Raw genomic sequence first — 24042 nt, 5'->3', positions numbered from 1 at the left:
TGTGGTAAACAATCTTGAGCCGTGGCCTCGAGGCCGACACGGCTCGGTTTGGGTCCAGATTGTCACGGACAAACTTCTAAACAAGATGTTCGATGTAATGCTCATGTATGTCCGTGTCTCTTGGCATGTTCATGCCTTGTACAGAATGTAGAGGGGCGGCCGAAGGCTTAATAGTCCCATTTTAGTTGGGTTGGTGGACACGTGCGAGAGATTTTCGATCTATAATGGACCATTTTACCCTTTGTTGTGCAACGGTTCAGAGCTTGTAAGGTCTGTTTGTAATTTGCATTGTCTATGAAGTGTTTTTCGGAGATGTTTGCTTGTGGATCCCGATTGAGGCGTTCTCTCTAACCCGTTCTCTCTTTTGGTGGTCCTAAGGGACAATGGGAGGCTTCGGGGAGGTTGACTTTTGCGGACGGACACGCAAGGGTGCCGCACGACTTAGGCAAAACCAGTTAAGTTCGTGACAGATGGTATCAGAGCGGGACAAGCACTCATAGAAACACTTAGCATGTAAACGTGGGGGACCTAGCGGGGCTGCGTTGAGGGCAGTCAGCACACGAGCGACCGTTTGGGGGAAAACGGGCATAGAGATGTAGGGAAAAGGAGTCGCTCGGATGAGCGGGTATATGAAATTGGCATTCAGAGGAATGACCAACCCTTCGCGTAAGAGGCACCACGAGAACAGATAAGCTTGGAAGAATTTGGAGCGCACAAAGGTTGGGATGGCTGAGTTTGAGCTATGGCTCAACGTTGACAACTATACTTGATGGTGCTCAAGGCAAGCGAGGCGCTTGGTAAAGGATGAGACCATGCAAGGTGGAATGAGTTGTTCAAGCGATCGAAAGAGTTGTGCAAAGCTCACAGAGGTGAGGGGAATTGCTAACTCAAAGAATTCGATACTCATGCATGGGCTTGTATGCGGACGATAGAATGTTTGTGGCCATCCCAAGGCGACCGAAACTCGGCGCCATGGAGCATTGAAACTTTCTCTTCGGCATGTGAAGGATACGTCCGTAGGAGGCTGAAGTGTGCAATGAGTTCAGCATGTTGCTAGGCCTTGAGGGGTGCAGCGGGAACTGTATTGACGGGGAGTCGCAATCTAGCAAGTGCGTTTGCAGGAGGCAGAACAATGCACAGTTTGTTCAGCAGATCGGAGTAGTCCAAGGGGATGGTGGTCTCCGAAACAAAGAGAGATATTGATCTAATGAGACAGTTATCCAGGAGGGATAAGTCCCGGCTCTCCAGAGGGAGAATCATGTGCGACGGACCGCACATGTTGAGGAGGAGTACCTCAACAAACAACAACTCCATGAAGCTCAATGGACCGAGCAAGCGGCGAGGAGTCGTCGCATGATCTCGCTCGAGAGAATGTATTGGTGGATGCATTGCGAGATCAAGTGGGGGAGCGACCCAAAGCAACTCAAATGGAGGCACACTTGGAGTCGATATGGAGATCGGACTCAAGGGAGGGCTGACCCATGGAATGGTGGGCGCAAGAGCCACCATCGACTCAATGCAAACACGAGGAGCGGAGCAACTTGGGTGTAACTTGGCGAAGTACTCAAGCCGCTTGAAGGGAGCCAGCATAGAAGTTGGAACATGGAGCAGAGGCACAGTGCTTTCCTTAGACAGAGGTCAAGGACATGAACTCTTGCAGAGGCAAGAGTAAGATCATGTTGTTCCATGGGTCCTTCATTCTGACGAAGCGGACTCATCTTGCATGGTGCCAAAGACGAAGGGAGCTTCGGGGCACATGCACCTTATCTCGGAGGAGCATTTGATGGAGGAACTAAGGCGACTCAATTTGCGGAGGTGAAGTTGAGTTCAGAAGGCCTTAGCACGGGGCAAGAGGACGCAGAGGCGGGTACTCTTGAAGAATATGCCACAGTGTTGTCATTCAAGTTGCCATGAATGAAGCGGTGCGCAGCGGAGATTGTGTTGGTAGGGGCAGAGGCCCAGGATCCAGACAATGGTGCACAAATTACAGTGAAGTTGGTGGACTTAGGGAACTACTAGGCGACGGACTGTCCTAGAGCGGTGCTTCATCTAGGTGTGACCCAAGAGTGGGTGGATGAAGGTCGATTGCCAAAGGAGCGAACAAAATCGAAGGTGGAGGAGACCCTGCGATGTATTGGCAGAGGCCACACATGGAGGGTTCACAATTCGAGTTTATTCCACAAGGATTAGAATGCAATGGAGATGTCACCAGGAGGCGAGATGGTGCAGCGGATCGTGATGGAACAGTTCGTGGCAATGTGACACACACGACATAGTCCCGTGAGGGACTAGATCATACGGAGGTATGATCGGGAGCTACTGGAAGCTCCACTTTGGTGAATAACATGACGGTAAGAAGAGCTATGGATTCAAGGAGTGAAGGCTATGGTACCGCAGAGGCGGGTCTTCCGTGCATGCATCGGATGAAAACCTTGGTCATCAGCATATGGGGGCTGTATTCCACCAAGGGAAAAGTTTGAATGCAAGTACCAGTGAGTTTCATGGGAGGGACTTGATCATGCAGAGGTATGATCGAAACAGCTGGAGAGTTGGACTGCTCTAGAGCTCATATTCGCTTAAGGGAGCCCGACAAGTCAGAGGACAAGGTCGAGTAAGCGAACGTTGCTACCAAGGAAGCTAAGGAGAACAGAATCGGTGCAGACCCTATAATGCGATGGCAGAGGCCATGCATGAGAGTTACAGTCTGTCTTTCCATCGACCAAAGGAGAGCTGCTTGGAGAACACAGAGGTGTTGAAGTAGGGGGTCGAAAAGGGCGAGGAAGCGACGACGAGTCCAGAGGGACTTAGCTACCCAAAATCAAGCATCAGTTAGAATGGAGGTGGACTCGGAGGAGTGCCACAGAGGCATATCTACTGATTGTGAAGGAAAGGGATGCAGATGCGAGGCGACGAATAGTAGTGCCATGGGCATGGCAGCGCCATGGTATCGCAGAGGCGGGACTTCCGTGAAAGTCATTAATCCCTTGCTCTCATGGAGGGAGAGCGCTTGGTCGTGAAAGGGGCCGAGGAGGTGGAGCATACAGAGGCAATCTCCAAGTACCGAGACAAGGCTGAAGGGCAGAGGCCGAGGAACTTCGTAAGACCGGTGTCAATGAGCTTCTCATCAAGATAGCCGAAAGTGAAGGACTTCGGGTCATGCAAGAGTGCATAACCAAGGAACGAAGCAGGCAGTACGCGGTGCTGTACCTTTGCTACTCAGTGGAGTAGGCAGCAGGGTTGATGGAGAAGACGGTACAATCCCAAAGGCGACCAAACCTGTGAGAGAACTACTCCAAGTTGGGGTGAAAACTTCCTGCATTCCAGAAGTTCAATGGCATTGAGAAGGTGAATCACAGTAGCTAACTCAACGCAAAGAGTGCAAACACTTCAAGTGCTTTAGAAGTGTGAGCAAAGAGCAAGCGAAGGCCAATAACCAGCTCGATGCATGAAGTACAACCTCGAGGAGGCGGGCGAAGTCAAGTAACCTTTGCCTTCTCAACACTTAAGAGAATGGGTGAAACCGAGTACCCTAATTCTCTTATCTATCCAGCAGATGAGCTCTACATATGTTCAAAGACCCTTCGAAGATAATGGAAGACAATAGTTGTCAAATCCTCACCAACGGTGATCAGTGCTACTGAAAGTAGATTGTCCGCTTCATTTCCCAACGAAATGCCAATCGAAAGCGGAAGTGATGCGAACCTACTTGGATGCAACAACTAAGTGAAAGAAGAGTCAATGAGCAAATTTTGTGGACGAAGGACCCAAAAACTTCAAAAGTTTGCGAGACGATGCTCGTTAAAGCTCCAACAAGCATCCACCCAATTCAAGCAGCATGTGGAATTTGAGAGACTGGCGCAATAAGGATGGTCTTTTCCTTCATTTGGGGGATCCGCAGGAATCAACAATGATCAACACAACTCAACCAACCCCACACCAGAGTCAGAGTCATTGGTGAGTTGCAGCAGCATGGCGGATCAAAGGTTCGACTACTCAAAAAAAAAAAACAGCAGCGGAGAGCAGATGGGAGCCAAGAGGCGCATTGTAGCTGGAGCAGAAGATTGAAGACTCAGCAAAGGCGAGGAGTTGCAGTGTCGACAAAGGCTTCAACGAGGATGTCGAAGGAAAAAGTGGGGGAGAATGTTACGGACAAACTTCTAAACAAGATGTTCGATGTAATGCTCATGTATGTCCGTGTCTCTTGGCATGTTCATGCCTTGTACAGAATGTAGAGGGGCGGCCGAAGGCTTAATAGTCCCATTTTAGTTGGGTTGGTGGCCTCTTTAGGCTTGTAAATAAAGGTTGTGTCATATGGACACGTGCGAGAGATTTTTGATCTATAATGGACCATTTTACCCTTTGTTGTGCAACGGTTCAGAGCTTGTAAGGTCTGTTTGTAATTTGCATTGTCTATGAAGTGTTTTTCGGAGATGTTTGCTTGTGGATCCCGATTGAGGCGTTCTCTCTAACCCGTTCTCTCTTTTGGTGGTCCTAAGGGACAATGGGAGGCTTCGGGGAGGCTGACCTTTGCGGACGGACACACAAGGGTGCCGCACGACTTAGGCAAAACCAGCTAAGTTCGTGACAAGATGGTGGGATCTTCCCGGTATGACCCTCGAGTCCGTTGGGGTGGCCGATTACAGTGGTCCGATCGGGATGGGGTCACAGTTTCCTTTGGGCAAGAGCTCCTCGCCAGCGCGTCCTGTGGGGACGTTCGGCTTTGCGCCTGCACAAAGGCCGAGTCGGGAAGCTCGACCCGACCCCTCTGACGATCGAGTCAGAAGATAGTGGAGGGAGTTTCGGATGAAGAAGTCTCTCCCCCCTTTCCTGTTCAGAGTGCGAGAGTATTTATAGGGAAGCTTACTGTTTCCTAATGTGCCCGCTTGCAGGGGCCAACCTGGTACGCGTTTGACATCGGTGTTGGCGTGGCGTGAAGAACCGAGCCTGAGTAGGCGTTAATGCGCCTCGGCTGGCGTTCCGGTCCGTTTGACCAGGTATTGTCGCGTCGATCGAGGCATGAGGCGTCATCTGACGTCAACCGAGTCTTATCATAATTACTATCCTCATCAAATATTAAGAGGATTATGTTAATTTTATCATAATTTATTTTTAATAATATTTTTCCTAATATGCCTTTGTAAGACGGTGCTCTCATTAGAGAATCGATCTTAGGTCGAAGTAGAAGAAATTATTAGTAAGATAAAGGCTTAGTAAGAACAATTACGAGTTAATCAAAAGATGAGATATGAAAAATATGTAGCTCACTATTTTGAATTTTATCAAGAACAAGGTAAAGATTGATAGCTATATGCTTGGTTCGAGAGTAAAATATATAATTAATATATAAATATGTTATCCCGATATTGTCATAATATATAAATGAAAGATTAGATATTACAACAAATAATTCATATTGCATTGATTGAATCAAACAAAATCCATATACAAGTAACCAGTTGATATTCAACATTCATAGAGGTTCGTCTCTTGAAACTCCAAGAGATTGGATTATACTAAGAAATATGATATATGCACCGGTAGATATCATGTAATCCTTATTATCTATTCGGTCGATATTTAAAAATGCATGAAGTAATAGAGGAGAGTCTTCTCGAAAAAAAATAAATTATACTGTTTAAGTATTAGAGGTGTTTGATGATCGTTCTTAAGATAATACTACATAAGCAATGTCCATATGAGTGAATTGTAGACTATCAATAACATAATTTATTATGTTAATTTATCTTTGTTTCTTTCTTATCTCTCCCATAAATAAATCTATTTAATTATATTTTGATTCATTTTTGTGTGGGACTTTTTTTTCTAGACCATCAGAAGTGGATAGCATGTTCATGTTGGATCAAATGAAGCTGATCGGATTTACACTCCTTGATAGATCACCAAATATTATTTGAAATTTTGGATTTTGATATTCATGAAATTAATTCTTCCTTGGATAAGGGGCTTACCATAAGATAAGATAGAAAAAGTTGTCAAAAGTTTCTCTAATGATTCTCCGTTAATTCTCAACTTAGTATGAATCTTTTTAAGTTTTTTAAATAGTAAAAGAGTTTACAAACAAATTTTATATATATATATATATATATATATATATATATATATATGTTTTTCTTTTCACTTTCTCTTGCCACTGATCCTTAGCATAACAATTTGTCAGTTCTAATTGATTATATATAGTTTTGTTTATTTTGAAGAAAAGAAAGATTATATATATGAAAAATATATATATAGATGAAAGGAACTCCTTTTCTTGACATTATAGGCTTCGTTTTTTCTGATAGAACATTGGAATAAGGCCAGAAAGATTGGGATGACAGCATCCATGGCTGGCTATACACTCTCTTGAGTCACAGGCTGCCAAATCCATTGAACTGCCATTAAAAGCTACACACTTGAACAACATACAATCCATCAGTCTCACCTACAGGAAGGAAGAAAGGTGTTGTTGGTTCAGAGACTTCCATCAATCTAATTTAACCCCCATCAAGAACTTCCACTTTTGAGCTCACAAGCATTCGGATGTGGATCCCAACACCCGATGAATGATCGCCTTTCCATCACGCCACAGCTCACATGCCATCCTCCGCCGAATAATTCATTGCCACTTCCATGTCTCCATCACGCTTTTGACCCCTCCATCAACAACGGTCCTTAATCTCAGCTTTTCTTCTTCTTTTTGAACCCTACTGCCAATCTAAGCTATTCGAGGAAGATAAATAAAAGAAAAGCATGGATAATTTATTTTAATGTTATCAACAATGAGAATTTCTTTTCCTCACAAGTAGTAAAAGAAGAATCTTTCAAAAAAAAATTAGATGGTTAGGGAAAGAAAATGTTATCAAATGAATAAAGACCTTAAAAGAGGTTTTTTTAGAACCTTTTAGTGAAAATTATCTCTTTTATTATTAATAAATTAATCTTTTCCCTTTTACTTTTTGGTTTTATTTAGAAATCACACACTCGTTGGAGGGTTTGTTTATTATACAGCTACTAAGGAATTTGAAGCACAAGTAACCGTTAGTGTCTGAGGCCATGTGTTCGCCGTCCATATGAAATCCAACGGTAGGGATCCATCAGCCGTTCGCTTTAAATGCGACGGGGAAACGATCTTTGGACGCAGACTCCGTTCGTCGGACTCCCTTCTCTCTCTATTCACGCGAGCTCAAGTCTGCGATTTCCGAGAGGCAGAGTCTGCTCAGTCTATCGGAGCAGGGAGGGGAGCTTAGAGGTTTCGATCCGATTCTTGATGTCGGTTCCGTTGGTTCTTGGACTTTGATCGGACCTCTTCTGTGGGATTTAGTGGGTCGTCGTGTAAAGCTTCGAGCTTTCTTGGTTTCTGGTCGAAGGTAAGGTTTTGGCCGTGCTTGGATTTAATGGAGAGGATCGACGAGAACGGTCGAGGCGTGATGGGACCGGCATACTTCCGAGGTCATTCGTCAGTCATTTCAAGAATCGGATTCTGGAATTCGAACTCTTAGCTGAAGAAAACCAACTTCTTACTTTTCTCCCCTTGTTGCCACAGATACGGGCGGTCGAAGAGCGTTGAGGGATATTAACAATCTGGTGGGAGCAGCGGCGCCGCCATGTGCTTATGCGAACCGCAAGAGGGGAATGCCGGAGTAATGCATAAAACTTCGATCTTGGATAATGGTTGTCGCCTCTTGATCTAATTCCTTTCTCGATCCCTTCTTTCAACAGCAAGGGCAGTGTGGACGATCAAAATCCGACATCTGTAGCTCGACGACCCATGACCAGGTTGGGCCCAAACTCAGCTTTCTCTTCATCTTCCTTCTCTTTTATCGCTCCTTTACTGGTTTTTATTGGTTGATGGGGTGGATGGATTTTTAGGAAATTTGCGGCTACATTGGAAAGAAAATCTCAAGCTTATCAGCAGGTAATTTCATCAAATTATCATCTAATCTATAGCATTTTATTCTGCATAAATGAAAAGTGATTGATTTTGTTTAGGGGACCAAAGAACAGCATGAACAAGTCAGGAATGAGATCCAGTATGATCCACCCTTGCCATCAACAGTGTCAAGTTCGACCTGTTTCGATGGTTGTACTGCGATAGATGTGGATGATTGTAATATGCATTCTGACATAGCATTGCCCATGGTAGACGAAATGGAAGAAGTGGTCTGTTCTGAACCACCATTGATGCGCTTTGGCAAATGCCTTCCATTTGTGAGCCAATTTTGATGCAAATCATCATTGCAGGATAACTCTGATCTCAAGGAGATTGAAATGGAGGATCTTGTCATCGAGACAGCTCCGGACATCGATAGCTGTGATTCGAATAATCCGCTTGCCGTCGTCGAATATGTAGAAGATATATACAGTTTCTACAGACAAACTGAGGTGAACATCTACATATAAAAATTAAAGTTACTTGCAGTGAATTATCTGATCTCATTCTTCATCACTTGTCTATATATCATGGGAAAGCATTATATGTCAAGTCTGTAGGATGATATTTAGTCTTAATTGTTCTTATTGTAGGTTATCTTTTTCGCGATAAAGCAATGTAACAGTGCACTCCTAGTTCTTCATCAACATGATTGCATTTACCTGAAATGTACTGAATGCACTACTGTTCAGGTTACAAGTTGTGTGAGCCCTGATTACATGTCTCACCAGTTTGACATCAATGAGAAAATGCGAGCTATCCTCGTCGACTGGCTGATAGAGGTATCGAAGAATTTTTCCAAATACAAACTTGATTGTCGATGGCCACTTCTTTCAATCTTTTGTCAATGACCAAATATAATCTTATTATAATTTCTTCGATCTTTCCTTTGCAGGTGCACTACAAATTCGAACTGATGGAGGAGACACTTTTTCTGACCGTAAACATCATAGACAGGTTCTTGGCAAGGATGACGGTAGCGAGGAAGAAGCTTCAGCTGGTTGGAGTTACAGCCATGCTTCTTGCTTGCAAGTATGAGGAACTCTCCGTGCCGATGGTAGAGGATTTTGTTCTCATCACCGACCGTGCTTACACCAGGGAAGAAATCCTTGAAATGGTAATAGTATTCTTATGATAAATTACCCAAGAAAATTTACGTATTTACTTGCGATTTGTAGGATCCATAGACAAAAGTGCTGCTTAGGATTTCATAGTAGCTTGTTGACAATGCCACTATCAAATAGTAGCCTCCGGTGACATTACAAACTTGTAGTAGATTGTGCTTATCGACCACAAAATGATCTGTGCAAGCAGGAAAGATCGATCATCAACACATTGCAATTCAACTTGTCTGTGCCAACTCCTTATGTTTTCATGAGAAGGTTTCTCAAGGCAGCAGAGTCTGACAAGAAGGTAAGAAGACTTGCTTTTGTTATGATAAATACTTAAAAATCAGTGACATTAATCTAATGGAATTATTATCACCTGCCTTTTGCACAAAACCAGCTCGAGCTTGTCTCGTTCTTCATCATCGAGCTGTGTCTAGTTGAGTACAAAATGCTCAAGTTCCAGCCTTCTTTGCTGGCTGCTGCCGCGATCTACACCGCACAGTGTTCTCTCAGAGGATTCTTCAAGTGTTGGACCAAAACTAGCGAGCTGCACACCTCCTATTCAGAGGAGCAGCTTCTGTGAGCTCCCTCTCATCTCTGCCTTGACCTTCTTCATTTGATCTCATGGAAATTAAGGATCGATAGTTTTCATTCATGAATTGTTCTTTATGGCAGTGAGTGCTCAAGGTTGATGGTGGAGTTCCACCACAAGGCTGGACAAGGGAAGCCGACCGTAGTACATAGAAAATACAGCAGTTCCAGATATGGATATGTAGCAAAGTCAGAACCAGCTCTCTTCTTGTTGGACACTGGTCACTAGTGCCAATGTCAGGGGGTGGTAACTTGATGCTTCTCTCCCCCATCAAATCCTAAATTTATACCATGGCAGAGTATAATTCTGTATGATGATGATGAATGATCTTTGGGTGCAACAGAAGTTGCAGATCATGCAATGGAAATTGCATAGAAAATGGACAAATGGCCAAAATAGTATAATTAGTTTTTGTAAGCTTTCCTTGTGACTAACAACTTTTTTTTTTTTTTCCAAACAAAAGCAAACATATTACTGGAGAAGATTAAAAACAGGAATACTATGCTCCTCTGAGCACAAAAGATATGCTAATTGTAAAGGCTAAGAATATCTCCAGATTAAAGTAAGCAAAACATGCTAAACTGTTAGCATTTATATTCCCTTTACTAAAAACATGGCAAAATTTACAATCTTGAAATTGATCAATTAGGTGCCAAACCCCACTTTGATTATCATTCATTAACTCAGCTATCCAACAATCAATATCAGGTGAGAAATTACATCCTATCAGTACATGAATCTCCAAGGACAAAACTTTACCCCATTAAAAGTTGCATCATTCCTGGCCTTCCAGATTAGTCATATACTATATGCAATCAAAACTTTTAGCAGCTCGACATTGATTATAGTAAGGTCATCCTCCTTCTTAATCCAAGCTCTCTTATACCAATTTGACTAAAAACTAAAATTGGTATTAAGTTTTCTATCCAATCCCCTTCACACACTATAAGTAAAAAGATAATTAAAGAAAATATGATTTTATTCATCTGGCCTATTCCCATACAAAAAAAATGATTAAGCAGTATAGATATTATATTTGGCAATCCCTTGGGAGCCTCTTATATAATAATTTTTAACCAAAAAATAACACTTTAAGAAATATAAATATTCTCCAAAAGAATTTTTATCTCTCGTTATCAATAACACTAGCTCTATTACAATCTTTTAAGAACCTAAAAGTAACCTAGGCCGTCCTTTGAGATTTATCATCTATGATCATTCTGGCATATTTAATGGAGATATCATTTTCTCATCCTAGCAATTATTCTTAATTATATAAGACATGCACGTAAAAAAGAGATGTCAACACTATAAACTCAAACAATATTTCTACTAAGGGGATATTTTGCCAAATTTAATAGTAACAATCTTAACCCAAATATTATCCTCCCGATTAAGAACCATACTAACTTTTTTGTTTGACTTGGAAGGTTAAACTAGAGGTGTGTAAATCATGGATGCCAAGACCATCAATCTACTCTTCTACCAAAAGAAGTCCCTAATACTCTTTTTTATTTATCCAAAGTCTTTGGACACATTTATTTACCAACTTATCTTGGATATATTGAGTCATGTTAGCAAATGTAGGGATCCTTTTAGAAGGAAAATTTTCCACTTTAATATGAAAAAAAAGGAGCAAATATCTTGATTCTTAATAGAATTGGTGGAATAAGAGAAGAAAATTTTAGATTTGTTAGGATTGATCCGTTGATTGGTGGAACAAGATAAGCCAGACGATTAAATCCATACGAAAAAAAATAAATTAAAAATATTTTTTTAATTTTGTCAATGAAAAATTTAAAATGATTAGCAAGTAATTTTTCGATGTAAATTAAAAATTAGATTTTTATAAAAGAATGGATAATTGAATCCACAGTCTACAGGTTTTTAAACACGGGTTAAGATTAAATTTTTAATGAGGATAAATAGAGGATTTTTCCTCAAATTAATCGTGGACCATCTTATTATTCTATGGGAATAGATGCTTGTTTAGCATCATGACCAACGTATCTGCCTTGGATTCTATTTCAATCCTCGATATTAGTCAAGGTAGCGAACATAAATTATTAGCTATTTATGTCATCGACCACTGTGCAGCCTTCCTGACACGGCAACCATTACTGCTCCCACGGATTAAGAACCTAGAATGACACTCCGAGTCTTTGACAGTGTTACTGCCAAATCTTCTAATTATTATGAGCCCAAACATCAATCCTTTGGGATTAGATCTCAAAATCCCAACACGACTTCATCAAATTTGAAATCAAGTGGCATTAATAATAATTCTAATTCGTAGGCAGCCAACAAAAATTTCCTTACCTCTATTGATTCATCACGGACCGTCCGCTGTCGACATCCATCGTATCAGGAGCCTCCTTGTCCGTATCACATGAATTGCCACGTCGAGACCGAAGGAGCTGAGGTTTCCCCGTTGGTTCTCACAATCGACAACGGTCGGATTTCAAAAAATTCGACCGTTGGAACCGCTGTCTCTCTCTCTCGCTCCCTCACTCGCTCACATCCCCACCTCCCGCTATTTAAATCCTCTCCCACCAACTCCGCACACGAACGACCACAAGCAACGAATCACAACAGAAGATAACCACGACCGCTCCACACACACGGAAGAGGTAAAGCCATTTGCCCCAATCTCTCTCTCTCTGTGATCCCCTCACCAAGCCCATCATCGTCTCCGCCTCGGAGGGGAGAGAGCTCTGATTCCATGGAATTTGATGCAGCCCATTAGAGGACCTCGGATGGATGGTCGGCCGCCGCTCGCGGTGTCTCCGCGCCGCCTTCGTCCCCGCCGACCGCCGCCGGGTTCCTACTCTCTATCAGCCCGAGCGCACTCAGGTACTTTACCTCGAAGAACGGCCGCCTGCCTTCACCCCTTTTTTCCCTCACTCCTTAATGTGATGTGTATGTGCAGCCACCGCTAAGAAGCCGCCACTCTCGAACCGCTCCTCAGTGCCCACGGGATCGCCAGTCCGGCCAGAACGCCCGCTGATCTCGCCGGATCTGGCAGAGGTCTCGGAGCCCGCAGAGGAAGAACTCGGAAGCTGGGGCGACGTGTTTGCTGCCGCCACAGTGTCCCTCGAGGCCAGTAACGGGAGCCCGTTGTTCGAACGGGGGCGGTTCTACCAGCTTTACTCGGCGCGGAGGAACGAGCGGCTCAAGCGGAAGAAGGGAGAGATCTGGGGGGAGGAGGCCGTGGCGGAGGACCCCGGGGTCGCGGTAGAGCTCGCGAAGAGGAGGGTGTCGAAGAAGGCCGAGGGGGTGCGGAAGTCGATGCCGGCGGACTTCTCGGCGAGCCGCGCGAGCAGCTTGCGGTCGTCGCTGAGGTGCAGCAAGGAGATGAAGAATAAGAATGGGTACGCCGCTGTTGCGGAGGGTACGGCTGTTGGTGGGAGGAGAACGAGTACTCGATCGGTACGCAGGCTATGAGTTGCGATTCGACGCAGGGGTTTTAGATTATTAATGCCATGGTGGTAACTCGGTTTTGAATTTTTTTCTCTTATTTTCCCCAATTTATGTGGTTAACAAAAGGCAACAAACAAGCACAGGAAGCAAACAATTCGAAAAGAACCACGATGACATAGCAAAAGAGACTTTAAAAAAGGAATACTTTATAGAAATAATGAGCAAATTATTTCTGGAATGGAATTGGGCAATCAACCTATTAGAGAGATTACAACTGGCTAACATCAGCACTCGGGTGAACTGCAGATGTTACAAACCCGGAAGGCGCGAGTCCTTCAAATGGGTTATGGGACACACACACATAGAGGCAGGGATGAAGACAACGAAGTGCAACCAACAAAATAGAGAGAAACTCCTAATTTAATGAAATCACAATCAACTAGCAAATTAAAATAACTTCACTAAATACAGACTAAATACAGGTTATCATTTTCGTCGGATTAAATGTATCAAAATCATCTAACATATAAGCTCCATAATAAATATGCGAGCAAATTAATATAACTTCACTAAATACACACTAAATACATGTTACGTGATGACAAGATCCTCTATAGTGCAAACCATACTACATCTCGTACAAAAAAGAATTCCTTATAAGCAAAGCAATAATCTAAGCAGCACACACACACACATCATGCACATATATATTGCAGAGTGCAGACAATCAACAGTACAAATGATACCTCCTATACAATAAATAATTCAGCTTAAGTGGTAGAAAATAGCACCATAGGATTAAGAGTGTTTGCATAGTCTCACTTGGTCGGTTTCACCTGACTGGCAACAGACATAGCTCGCAAATGACCAGCTATTTGGGAGAAGGAAGGCCTTTGCAAGGGATCAGGAGCCCAGCACTGCTCCATTAGCCTTCTCCATTCTGGGTCGCATGTGGCTGGCACTGGAGGCCTTAATGTATTATTCACAATGCCTCCTGTATATTATACAAATTTTAATGCAAAGATGTAGATTACAATTTTGCTCTTGCATAAGTTAGCACAAACAAAGAACAGCAAGAAAGAAATTTTCGAGAAGCAAATTGAAGATTTTGATAATATACAAATCATGGCTGAATCCTTACCCTTTACCAACACATAATATCAAAACCAGTTTGTCAGGACCCTGAATCTTTCAAAACACATACAACTTTTATTGTTTGTTCACCAGGATCAAGTCAATTGTGCTTGCTTTACATTCAAGAACACGTAGCAAAGATGACCAGTTCAAACACCTGACTAGGTGCATGGTAAATTTTACAACCTTAAGCCGATATCCAGGGGAGCAGTTTCAGCAATCAATAAAAAGATTACAATGTAAAAATAAATAAATAAATAAAATAAAAGGATTACAATGTGGCATTGATATTAGAAATAACATTAGTGTCCGCAGGGCCATAAGGAACTACATATAGGCACATTTTTAGTTGAAGGCATTTGGATCATTGCAATGTCGTTTTTCAGATCTTAAATAAAAAGATAAAAGGAGTGCCTAATGTGAAGCTCCTCAAAATGTATAATCAAGGAGGGTGAATAATATGACACTTTGCCCAGCACCACCAACTATAAGCCCCCTGCCATCGCATGCAGTGTGTTTGTTTTTGTTACTCAAACCAACAAACACTAAAAAGGCAATTAAGCAATGCCAAGGTTCATCCTCCTCGAATAATGTGTATTTTCAAAACATTCATTTGTTTGAAGACATTTAGGAAAGTACTTTTAAGTTAAGCAGAAAACACAGGTAGCTTTTCAAACAAGCTTTTAAATTATGTAAGATTGTCATTCATGTTGCAGATACAACAGGTCCAGTCCACATGAAGAGCTTAAGAACTCTTTCTTTTTACATCTACTCTTATGGTTAGTCAGTTTCAGCTAAACTTCTACTTCTAATTCACCTAAGTCAACAAACTTCACATTGTGTAGTGATTCCAATGTATCTGAAACTCAATACATGATCTTAATTAGTACACCCTGATATTTAATATGGTCAACCCAACAGCAAAAGCATGATCCAAAATCAACTGAACATGGTCCAAACTCCAAAGTAAACAATGGACCAAAACGCTGAGTTCAACCAAAGGTTAGTCCTAGAAGGTGCTTACCAGTAGTCAGTTTTTGCTTCCAAACAAAAAAGGGAAAAATTTTACTTTTGAAGAAGAGAATCACCACAGCATATTATAACCTTGAGCCATTTTTGGACATAATTCTGCAGAAATTGAAGCATACCTATAATTGCACCATAATGCATATTGGCATAAGGCTCTTCCCCTGTGAGAATTTCCCACATAACAATGCCAAAAGAGAACACATCTACCTGCAGCCATCACCAAAACTGATACTCAGGATAGGTGAAGACCAAGTATGAATATCACAGCTCATAAGAAAGTATCATAAAGCAGTCTCGGACTCTTCAATTTAACCATCAAGTTCCTTTTAACAGATGGTTGACACACAGGCTTCATATATAGGTAGAAAATGAAATGATAGTAGTTGAGGTTTTGACTTAAAATTCAGCCTAAAGTGATATAATTATGTGGAAGAGCAGCACTTGTCATACTTTAGAAAAAAAAGGAGAAACAAACTAAAATAAAAAAAAAAACACTGGTACCTTCTCAGACACCTTATTGCTGCTTCCATTTAATAATTCTGGAGCCATCCATGGTAGTGTGCCTCTGACACCACCGGAGACTAGAGTATTTTGTCTAATTTTTGACAAACCAAAATCACCAACCTGGATAATATCTTTGGTAGTTAGCCAGCTTTAAGGATATCATTGACATGATGGCAACTTTTATGGCATCCCATGCAAGATCAAAATTTTCACATCCCAAGTGATGCAGAAACCAAATATATAGGTGGTCAACATGACTGAGCTTTAAAGAGTATACCTTACAAATGGGACGTGACTGATCTTTAAGATTTACTAGCAAGTTATCACATTTCAGATCAAAATGTACAATGTTTTTAGAATGCAAATATTCCATCCCAAAAGCAGCATCCATTGCAATGATAAGTCTTTTACGACGATCAAGGTACCTGTTAATTTATACAATTAAAGAATATAACAATCACTTTATTTAATAAAAAACCATTAATAAGGAAAAAGCAGAAAGAGTTTACTTGTCCTTGTGCAGTAAAACATGTCTAAGAGAACCATTGACCATGAATTCCGTGACAGTTGCCATGGTTCCCCCTGGTCCATCTTTTACAACACCATAAAAAGCCACCACATTGGGATGATGAAGTTGGGAGAGAATTTCAGCCTCCCGCCAAAACTCCATAGTCTGCAAAAAGTGACTAGTTACTGCTACCAAAAGTTTCTACCTGTTGACTTTTATTGTTTCTAAAACTTCAATTTATTATTTATAACACAGTTAGTAGGTTGGTTACTCTTGTTACTGATTATAGAAAGAACTGGAAGACAATGAAACTAAAATTGGACAACTTACTAGCCTCTCCTGCTCAGAGGATCGTCCAGTAAAGCAGCTCTTTTTTATCCGTTTTATAGCCACATCAGTACCCCTCCATTTTCCATGATATACAGCACCAAAAGTGCCAGAACCCAGTTCTCTAAGCTCCTCGAGATCCTCATGTTTTATTACCTGATAATGTGCAACCTTTAGAAATGCATATACTTAAATAATAATACCAAACAAAGATAAAAATGTGCGACGAAAGAAGGTCCTAACTAAATGGGCAGCACAAGACAACAAAATAAAATAAAATAAACTCTTTCTTCTCTGTAATTGTTTTACGATGTTTCATTTGTGCCACAAAATATATTCTAAATATGGTAATTCGCCTTACCTATAAATCAAACATGGAAATTTGCCTTTAACTACAAACCAGCTCCTACCTGAAACTACAACCTTCTTTAAGTGCTAATGTACATTGTCTAGGCATTATGTGATAGTAAGTTAAGCAAATGCTTGCTAGAATTACTTTTCAAAAGTGAAAAAGACAAAGGAAAAAAAAAGGACATTAGAGGTTAAAAGATGCTGTCAACCAACTTCATCAACAATTTACTTGGAAACTAAAGTTCAATTCTCTCAACATTTTATCTCAAAAATTTAGCAGCCATTGTCAGCACGTTGGTAAAAGAACCACCCTCTACAATCAAGGTTAATGCATGAGCCTTATGAGAATTAAAATAAATGCTTTTATTAGTCAGACATTTATTAGGAATCAAAAGTTATAAATGGCTTAGTGCATCAGGCTCGAAGGTTAATGTATGTAGATTTGCACCTTAGCAAAAAGGATATTTCCATGACTCAAGCTCTTGGTCACCATATAATAAAATAGCAACCTTAAGGCTATTTCCATGACTTGAGCCTTGGTCAATAGCAACCTTATAAGGTCACCAAGGGTACAAGGAATAAGTAAGTTGTTGCCTTCACAAATTAATAGTAGGACCAGGGTTTGTCGTGCTGCGGTATACCGCCCAATACGAGCAGTATATACCGGTCTGACCGAGGATTGGTACACGGACCACCTTGTACCAGGTGGTATACGCTAAATGACCTCGTATCGCCTGATACGAAGTCTGAGATGGTAGAATAGTGTTAACTAGGGAGTAATTAAGGCCTTGAATAGTGTTTTCCAACTTAAAACCCCTAATCTAACTTTTTTTCAAATTTTCAAAAAAATTTGGAGTTATCTTTTGCCATTTTCCTGTGTTATCAGTAAGCCTCGCCGTACTGACACACGGTACACTAGTACAAGGCGACACGTACCATACCACCAGCCTACCGACCGATACACTAGTTCCGACCGGTAAGGCAAACCCTGAGCAGGACATGCATCATACCTGCAAATTACTAAGATCAAAATCATACGCGATTTCATTTGCCACTGGCTCAGCATCTTCCCCATCTTCAAACTTTAATTCCTAAAATCAAAAGAAAGCCATGTGATGATTTTGTAAAAGGAATAAAATAAATTATTATTCTGCAGGAGAAACACATACCTCATTCTCTGACATGTGTATTCTTAATGTCTCTCCTAACTTTGTAAAAGGGTTCTCTACCTGCAACCCTTCAACCTTGTCCATTCCAAGATGATGAGACACCTGTGATGGAATATAACCTGGGTGCAGAACATTAGGATCCTCAACAACGGTACTGGATGAATCTTGCATTTCCTCACTGAAATCAATTTGTGAATCAATTTGACCAAAATCAGCTCTCTCATTTTCCAACGGTGAAAACTGATATGGCCTAGAAATCCCTTCTTCCACCGTAGGAAGAAAGGCTGGGTAATTAATGTGATCTTCATCCATAAGAGAAAAGTCTTTACAATTAAACTCATCCTGGGCCAGATTTCTGAAGAAAGACCAACGCTTTGGCTCATGATTTTGCATGTTCAGACTTAGTCCAGTGTCATCTTTACGCAGGAGATTTATATTTGAGAGATTCTCAGCATTCCCGGCCTTACTAAAGATATCAGAGAGCAGGTTAGGAGGGAACCGGTCATTAATATCAACAAGAATATCTCGTTGTTCCAGGGAGGGAGCAGAAGATTCCTCCTGAGATGCAGCTCCAACAGCAGTTTCCACCCAAGTAAAAGCTGGCTCAACAACATCATTGTTATACGTATCATTGTTAGGTTTTTCATCCCACGGAATGTTCTGAATTACAGAAGGACCTTCCTGGGGCTTAATGAGAGCTCCAGCAACATATGCTTCTCTGATATTGATTTTGGTCATATCTGTATCACCAACATTTGTGACCTTTTGCATGTGTCTGCTCATACTGGTTTCCTGCAAAATCCCATCTTGAACAACTGTAGTCTTATCGGACACAAACTTTGAAGGTGCAAGTTGAAACTCAGGTTTATGAATCTTCTTTGCTTGTTTGTAAGTTTTCTCATCAATGATAACATCAGTTTGATGAGGTCCTGTCTGAACAACTGATTTTGGTACAACTTCATCTGGATCACACACATCCTGATTAATTAATGGGGTCATAGGTTGAGAAAATTTTACAGTTTCCAAACCCTCTACAATAGAGACATGTCTGAATTTATTAGCTTGATTGATTGCATTTCTCACTTTCTTATCTTCAATACTTGCATTACTAGGGCGTGGTGGCTTCGCAGAAGATAGCGGCTTCTCAGTCTGTGCACCCAGCTCTTCCTCAAGTATGGTGTCAGTTGCTTCAGCAACAGATTCTTGGGCTGCAATCAAGCATGCCTGATTTATCAGATAATTAGAACCACTGGAATCATCAGATTTAGAAAGCCGATTTAGGAACACTTGCTCCCTAGGAAGCCTCTCAGATTGATAACCTCGGGAAGGGTTTGAAGGTGGATTCTTGTAGTTTCCCTCAGTCATATCAGCTTCATCATCATAATAAGCAGACGCCAAAGTTTCACTAGAGGGGTAGTGATCATCTATGTTAAGATCAGAACCATGTCCAACAGTCACAGAAATGGCTGATGAGACTGATGCAGGCTCCAGTTGTTTCCCTTTACTTTTCAAGTGTAGCACAGATGTTAAATTCTCTGGTACAGAAACAACATTTGTATTTTTCGCATGCAAACAGTTTGAAACTGAAGCATCATGTTGCTGTATGGTTGAAATAGGTTCAGTATCATGGGAACCAACATGTTTACCTTCCATTTTCCTCTGAGAGAAGTCATCAACCGCCAGTTTCAAATCCATTTTCACAGGCTCTTTATCAAATGGACTTATACCACTGTATGGAGCTTGAGTGATGCCTTGATAAAGAAATTGTTGAACTGGCTGAACAGAAGAACCAATGTCTGTATAATTGGATCTATATTGATAATCAGATGTTACAGACATAGGAATGGACATTATGCTATCTATATTTTGATATCTATCAGGTGGATTGATGGAATTGTAAGCATACTGTTCACCTTCAACATAATGGTATCTATGATCCTCAAAACCCTGCGGATGGCTATCATAGTGAGCAGATAAGCTTGCTTGGATTTTTGAAGGAAATGCAGCAGGAGATGCTACAGGTGCAGTAATAAATCCAGCTGACTGAGCCACAACCGTGTAAGCATTAGCTCTTCCAGATTCAACATTAAGATTAAGTAACTGATCCAAGTCACTTGTTGAAGTACTTGCCAATCCATGTCCATATGAGGATTTTCCAGATCCTAAATCAATGTCATTGATTGCAACAACATAATGGATCTCAGAATCACCATCCGCACTACCCAAGCTGAAGTGTACATCATCAACGTCATCTGGAGTAATTAGAAACAATCTGAGTTTCTGTGATCCCTCACCACCTTCAAGAACATTGTATTCCTCCATCATATTCTGTAGATCTTCATCACATGAAACAGATATCAATGCATCCAGATCTTCCCCAGGCAATTGATACTTGATGGTATGAGGCCTACTGTATACTGCCATTGTCTTTTGCATGAATTCTTCCCATGAAATATCCCTGCTTATTCGTATGATACGTGTATTACCTCCCACGTATCTCAGTTTTCCATCACTGGGCCGAGGTAAGATTTTACCACCAAAACTGCAGAGGAATTTCATCCTTCTGGATGAGATATCAGAAGCTTGTGCAGGAGTATACCCATTAGACACTGTTCGACTACTTCCCTCACCAGATGATATTTGTTGTATTGACCTTGATGATGCATAATGACCTTTCTGTTCAGTATCAGAGAAGTTCTTTTCAATCTCCTTCAATTGACAATCATCTCCAGTCACAAGCTTTAAAGGATCTTTCATACTTTCAGACCCCATGTGTGGTATATTCATTCCACATTTCATGTCTCCGTTATTAGTGATCATATTTTGATCATTGCTTGCATTTTGGACAGTAGGCTTCTTGGGCATTGCCCGTTCTCTCATAAATTCAAGAGCAAACTCCTCACCTGTCTGAGATGAGTAATTTAGAACAGGCCTCACAGCACCTGATGCAGTGACCTCTGGTGGTCTAACATTAGCATCAGCAGAGCTGGCTGGACATTGTTTGGGTCGTTGGTCAGCTGAGCCAACTCCTTTACTAGCATCCATCAGATTATATTGAAACATTCAGAGCTTGTACAATCACTCTACCAACTTGCTTTTATCTCTTTCTCTTTACCTACAACTGGAAGGGAAGAATCCCCAGGGCTAGACCACCATGTAAGATGGTTAAGTGTACAAGCAGGCCCTGCTGCCATTATTGACCAAGCCAAAAATCTAACTTTAAGACAAGGGTCATAAAAGATCAAGCTTTTGCAGGGTGCTCCTTAGCTCCAAGAGAAAAGATCCTACGGGACAGCACAAATTGGTCAGTGAAATAGTGTATCAAGTGACCAGTCAACAAGAACTGGACATTCAGAAGCAGAATATTTAGAGATGATATGGACCCCTTATCTCAACAGAATCAATAAATTAGAGAGATAGAAACAAAAAAAATGATCCTTCTTGTCCAATAGAGGAAAAGTGTTGGACGCTAACCAATTGGTTATACAAGTGATTCGCTTCATATACTATTGGCAAAAAAAGGCATTCGCTCTCAAACAAGCTTCAGGGGGATGGCGCAGGTTCAAATATAGCAGTAAGATCTAGGAATGCACTACATCTAAAACCTATGAACGTCACATTCTTGTATGACCACATGGATGCAAGCACATTCTACCTCTTCTAAACGTCAGCAAGAAGTTGATGCCGCTCTATGTTTGCAGCAACTGTAAGCTGGAGACTTAAATAAAACAAGGGTTACATTATCAAGCATTAAATTTGATCCATCTATATCATCATCTACGGAAAACTTCTAGGAATAAGACAAACGATATTATTTTGATTGACAACAGAACGAGACACCGACGTCAACACCAATAAGAGGACAAATCACATGAAAACAATCCAAATTATCTGCAAACTGAGCAAAGACAAACGACCTTAAAAAATTTCTACAGGCATGCGTGGCATCATGAATATGATAATTTGATGATCCACCTGGAAGTCGAAGTCGGGAAGTCTCCACTGGTAACTCACTCCAAGATTAAAACGGAAGACCTCCAAATAGCCTGCAAACAAAATGGCAAAAGAATCAACATTGCGAACAAGAAGAAACCATCCCTAAAATCACGACCTACATCAAAACAAACACTTGAAGCTCTTAGGGCAGACAAGATCGAATTACACCCTAAAGATTCCCAGTAGGAACAAGACAAGCTGGAAAACTACATAGATCTAGATCATAAAGAGCAGAAAACTGAAAATGTCAGGACCAGGTCGAACGATGTATAGGGATTGAGTTGCGCAGCCGGAGGATGCAAGACCCGCAGCCTCGAATCGTCACCGAGAGACGTTGCACGGGACGAGGAACCGCACGGAAGAGGGATCTGCGAGGATCGATCCGATTCGACGCGATGGAGTCTCTCGTTTGGCGTGCGCTCTGTGTGTGTCACGTCGTCTGCGACCAAGCATAGTGGTCCGGAGAAGGCCGCAGTCCTCACGGACAAGCGCCCAAACGCGAGGGCCGAAACTATCATGATGGACTAATCTGCTCTCTGAACCCACGGGCCGGGTGCCGACCCGGTCCGATCGCGGTTCAAGTGCTTTTCGGCTCGATGAACGGGTGACCCGGGAGACGCCGGTTCGGGAGGGCGACAGATGGACCGGGGAGAATGGTTTAATTGACGGACCACTTTGCCATGGATGTAAGGTGGAAGTGCCAGAGCAAACAAATACTCGCACATCGTTACCCGTTTCTATACCCCCACATCGGGTCTCGCTCATGTCGGTTGTCAGTATCTTGTTCTTTCCAATCATCGCACGGGTAACACCTCCGGGTAGTCGATTAAGGGGTTCAAAAAGTACTGAAAGACGCAAAAATATGGAATATGTTAGAAATATATACCATAGCAGAAATGCTGGTCACTCTTTTCTGTAATTATTTTTTGTTGACTCGGTGCATCTGGTCAACCGAAGCTGCCACCAGGTTTCGAAGACAACCAACATATGGGGAAAGAGAGAGCATTCTCTTTCCCCGAGCTGAGAAGAATTCGATTCTTAAAGTATGGACTGCAGTCTGAGTTGATGAAGAAGGAAATGGTTTGTTTTAGATGTCTCGGTAGCTTTGATTTCAAACATGAGTTTTAACTATGTACGATAACCATGTTTGTTTATAGACATCTAAGTCTGTGTTTTATGGCAATGAGAGGTGCAGTGACTCCCTCAAGTAAAAGTATATAGAAGCACTTGAACTCGGCATATCTCAAGGAGGCCTCAGACTGCACTAGCTCTTAGTGACGTAGCATCTTCGCAGGTCACCTTCCACTTCACACCACAGCATCTTGAGCCATCCTGCTGCCCAATGGAGGCCTGCCACCTCATCCAACACATAAAGCAGTTGCTATGTATCCAAGTCAAGGTCTCTTGGTCGGTCCACCATATACTGTGACAAGTCTTTGCTCTTGACTTCCGATGTTCCGGTCCCCACCACCTCACTGGAAAACGAGGGGAAAAGACAAGTTGGAATGCATTAGAGGCACAAACGCGGAGATCGTCTTCATTAAATCTTGACTTATTTCATCCATTTCAAGCGAATCAGAGACATGAAACCAAGCTAGTTGAGACATTATATTAATATGAACATTGACAAGGTCAAGTTCCATCCCTCCTGCAAGATGGTCTGTCATGTGGATTGTGCATGGGGTTCATTGACAAAGTCTTGTTGGTAGGGGTCGTTCTCGCGGGGATGACAGTGACGACTGCGAAGACTTGGGGAGGGTGGCTTGGAAGTCGTGCTGTGAGAATTTGGAGCCTGAGTTGGTTTCTGGCTATGTTCCATGAATCATTTGGCTAAGAACTGTTGAAACGTCAAATGTGTTGAGCATCTTGACAAGAGAAAAAGAATAGTCACCTTCTTTTGATGCCGCGCAAATGCCGGACTTTCTGCAAATTTCGTTCTGTCATCGGAAAGATTAAACAAGATGTAGATGTTC

General features: G+C 41.8%; 3 protein-coding genes across 8 annotated transcripts; 2 read left to right on the top strand and 1 right to left on the bottom strand.

The window, feature by feature from the left end:
• Positions 1 to 7156: 7156 nt before the first annotated feature.
• LOC135596524 (G2/mitotic-specific cyclin-2-like) lies at positions 7157 to 10038 on the top strand. 2 transcript variants are annotated; one of them, XM_065088574.1, is made up of 11 exons: positions 7157 to 7449; positions 7544 to 7640; positions 7720 to 7776; positions 7870 to 7915; positions 7990 to 8160; positions 8242 to 8382; positions 8623 to 8712; positions 8826 to 9047; positions 9245 to 9343; positions 9437 to 9618; positions 9715 to 10038. In XM_065088574.1, the coding sequence occupies exons 1-11, from the start codon at positions 7395 to 7397 to the stop codon at positions 9857 to 9859; spliced, it is 1305 nt and encodes a 434-aa protein (XP_064944646.1). In that variant the 5' UTR covers positions 7157 to 7394; the 3' UTR covers positions 9860 to 10038. The 2 variants fall into 2 exon arrangements, with proteins under 2 accessions (XP_064944646.1, XP_064944645.1); XM_065088573.1 differs by having other exon boundaries at positions 8524 to 8712.
• A 2144-nt stretch (positions 10039 to 12182) lies between these two features.
• On the top strand, positions 12183 to 13135 carry LOC135596523 (uncharacterized). Of its 2 annotated transcripts, XM_065088572.1 has the most exons (3): positions 12183 to 12261; positions 12370 to 12484; positions 12561 to 13135. In XM_065088572.1, the coding sequence occupies exons 2-3, from the start codon at positions 12388 to 12390 to the stop codon at positions 13073 to 13075; spliced, it is 612 nt and encodes a 203-aa protein (XP_064944644.1). In that variant the 5' UTR covers positions 12183 to 12261; positions 12370 to 12387; the 3' UTR covers positions 13076 to 13135. The 2 variants fall into 2 exon arrangements, with proteins under 2 accessions (XP_064944644.1, XP_064944643.1); XM_065088571.1 differs by lacking the exon at positions 12183 to 12261 and having other exon boundaries at positions 12271 to 12484.
• Positions 13136 to 13517: 382 nt separating this feature from the next.
• Positions 13518 to 22549, bottom strand: LOC103970131 (uncharacterized). Of its 4 annotated transcripts, none has more exons than XM_018820868.2 (10): positions 22324 to 22549; positions 21991 to 22119; positions 18074 to 21357; positions 17915 to 17995; positions 16557 to 16709; positions 16228 to 16391; positions 15996 to 16143; positions 15716 to 15838; positions 15334 to 15421; positions 13518 to 14045 (listed from the first exon to the last, which is right to left on the bottom strand). In XM_018820868.2, the coding sequence occupies exons 3-10, from the start codon at positions 21134 to 21136 to the stop codon at positions 13870 to 13872; spliced, it is 3996 nt and encodes a 1331-aa protein (XP_018676413.2). In that variant the 5' UTR covers positions 21137 to 21357; positions 21991 to 22119; positions 22324 to 22549; the 3' UTR covers positions 13518 to 13869. The 4 variants fall into 4 exon arrangements, with proteins under 4 accessions (XP_018676413.2, XP_018676412.2, XP_018676415.2 ...); XM_018820867.2 differs by having other exon boundaries at positions 22049 to 22119; XM_018820870.2 differs by having other exon boundaries at positions 22334 to 22549.
• Positions 22550 to 24042: the final 1493 nt, after the last annotated feature.

The sequence above is a fragment of the Musa acuminata genome, chromosome BXJ1-11, assembly GCF_036884655.1.
Source record: "Musa acuminata AAA Group cultivar baxijiao chromosome BXJ1-11, Cavendish_Baxijiao_AAA, whole genome shotgun sequence".
NCBI classification, from domain to species: Eukaryota; Viridiplantae; Streptophyta; class Magnoliopsida; order Zingiberales; family Musaceae; genus Musa; species Musa acuminata.
This window is presented reverse-complemented; position numbering and strand designations above follow the sequence as displayed.

Bases quoted from the DNA above. Each gene is read 5' to 3' on its own strand.
- LOC135596524 (XM_065088573.1), top strand. From the start codon at position 7,395: ATGGAGAGGATCGACGAGAACGGTCGAGGCGTGATGGGACCGGCATAC. The intron at 7,450-7,543 runs GTCATTCGTCAG...TTGTTGCCACAG, and splicing joins GGGACCGGCATACTTCCGAG to ATACGGGCGGTCGAAGAGCG. The intron at 8,383-8,523 runs GTGAACATCTAC...TTCTTATTGTAG, and splicing joins GTTTCTACAGACAAACTGAG to GTTATCTTTTTCGCGATAAA.
- LOC135596523 (XM_065088571.1), top strand. From the start codon at position 12,364: ATGCAGCCCATTAGAGGACCTCGGATGGATGGTCGGCCGCCGCTCGCG. The intron at 12,485-12,560 runs GTACTTTACCTC...GTGTATGTGCAG, and splicing joins ATCAGCCCGAGCGCACTCAG to CCACCGCTAAGAAGCCGCCA.
- LOC103970131 (XM_018820868.2), bottom strand. From the start codon at position 21,136: ATGTTTCAATATAATCTGATGGATGCTAGTAAAGGAGTTGGCTCAGCT. The intron at 16,144-16,227 runs GTAAACTCTTTC...ATAAATTAACAG, and splicing joins GTTTTACTGCACAAGGACAA to GTACCTTGATCGTCGTAAAA. The intron at 15,839-15,995 runs GTATACTCTTTA...GATATTATCCAG, and splicing joins AGTCACGTCCCATTTGTAAG to GTTGGTGATTTTGGTTTGTC.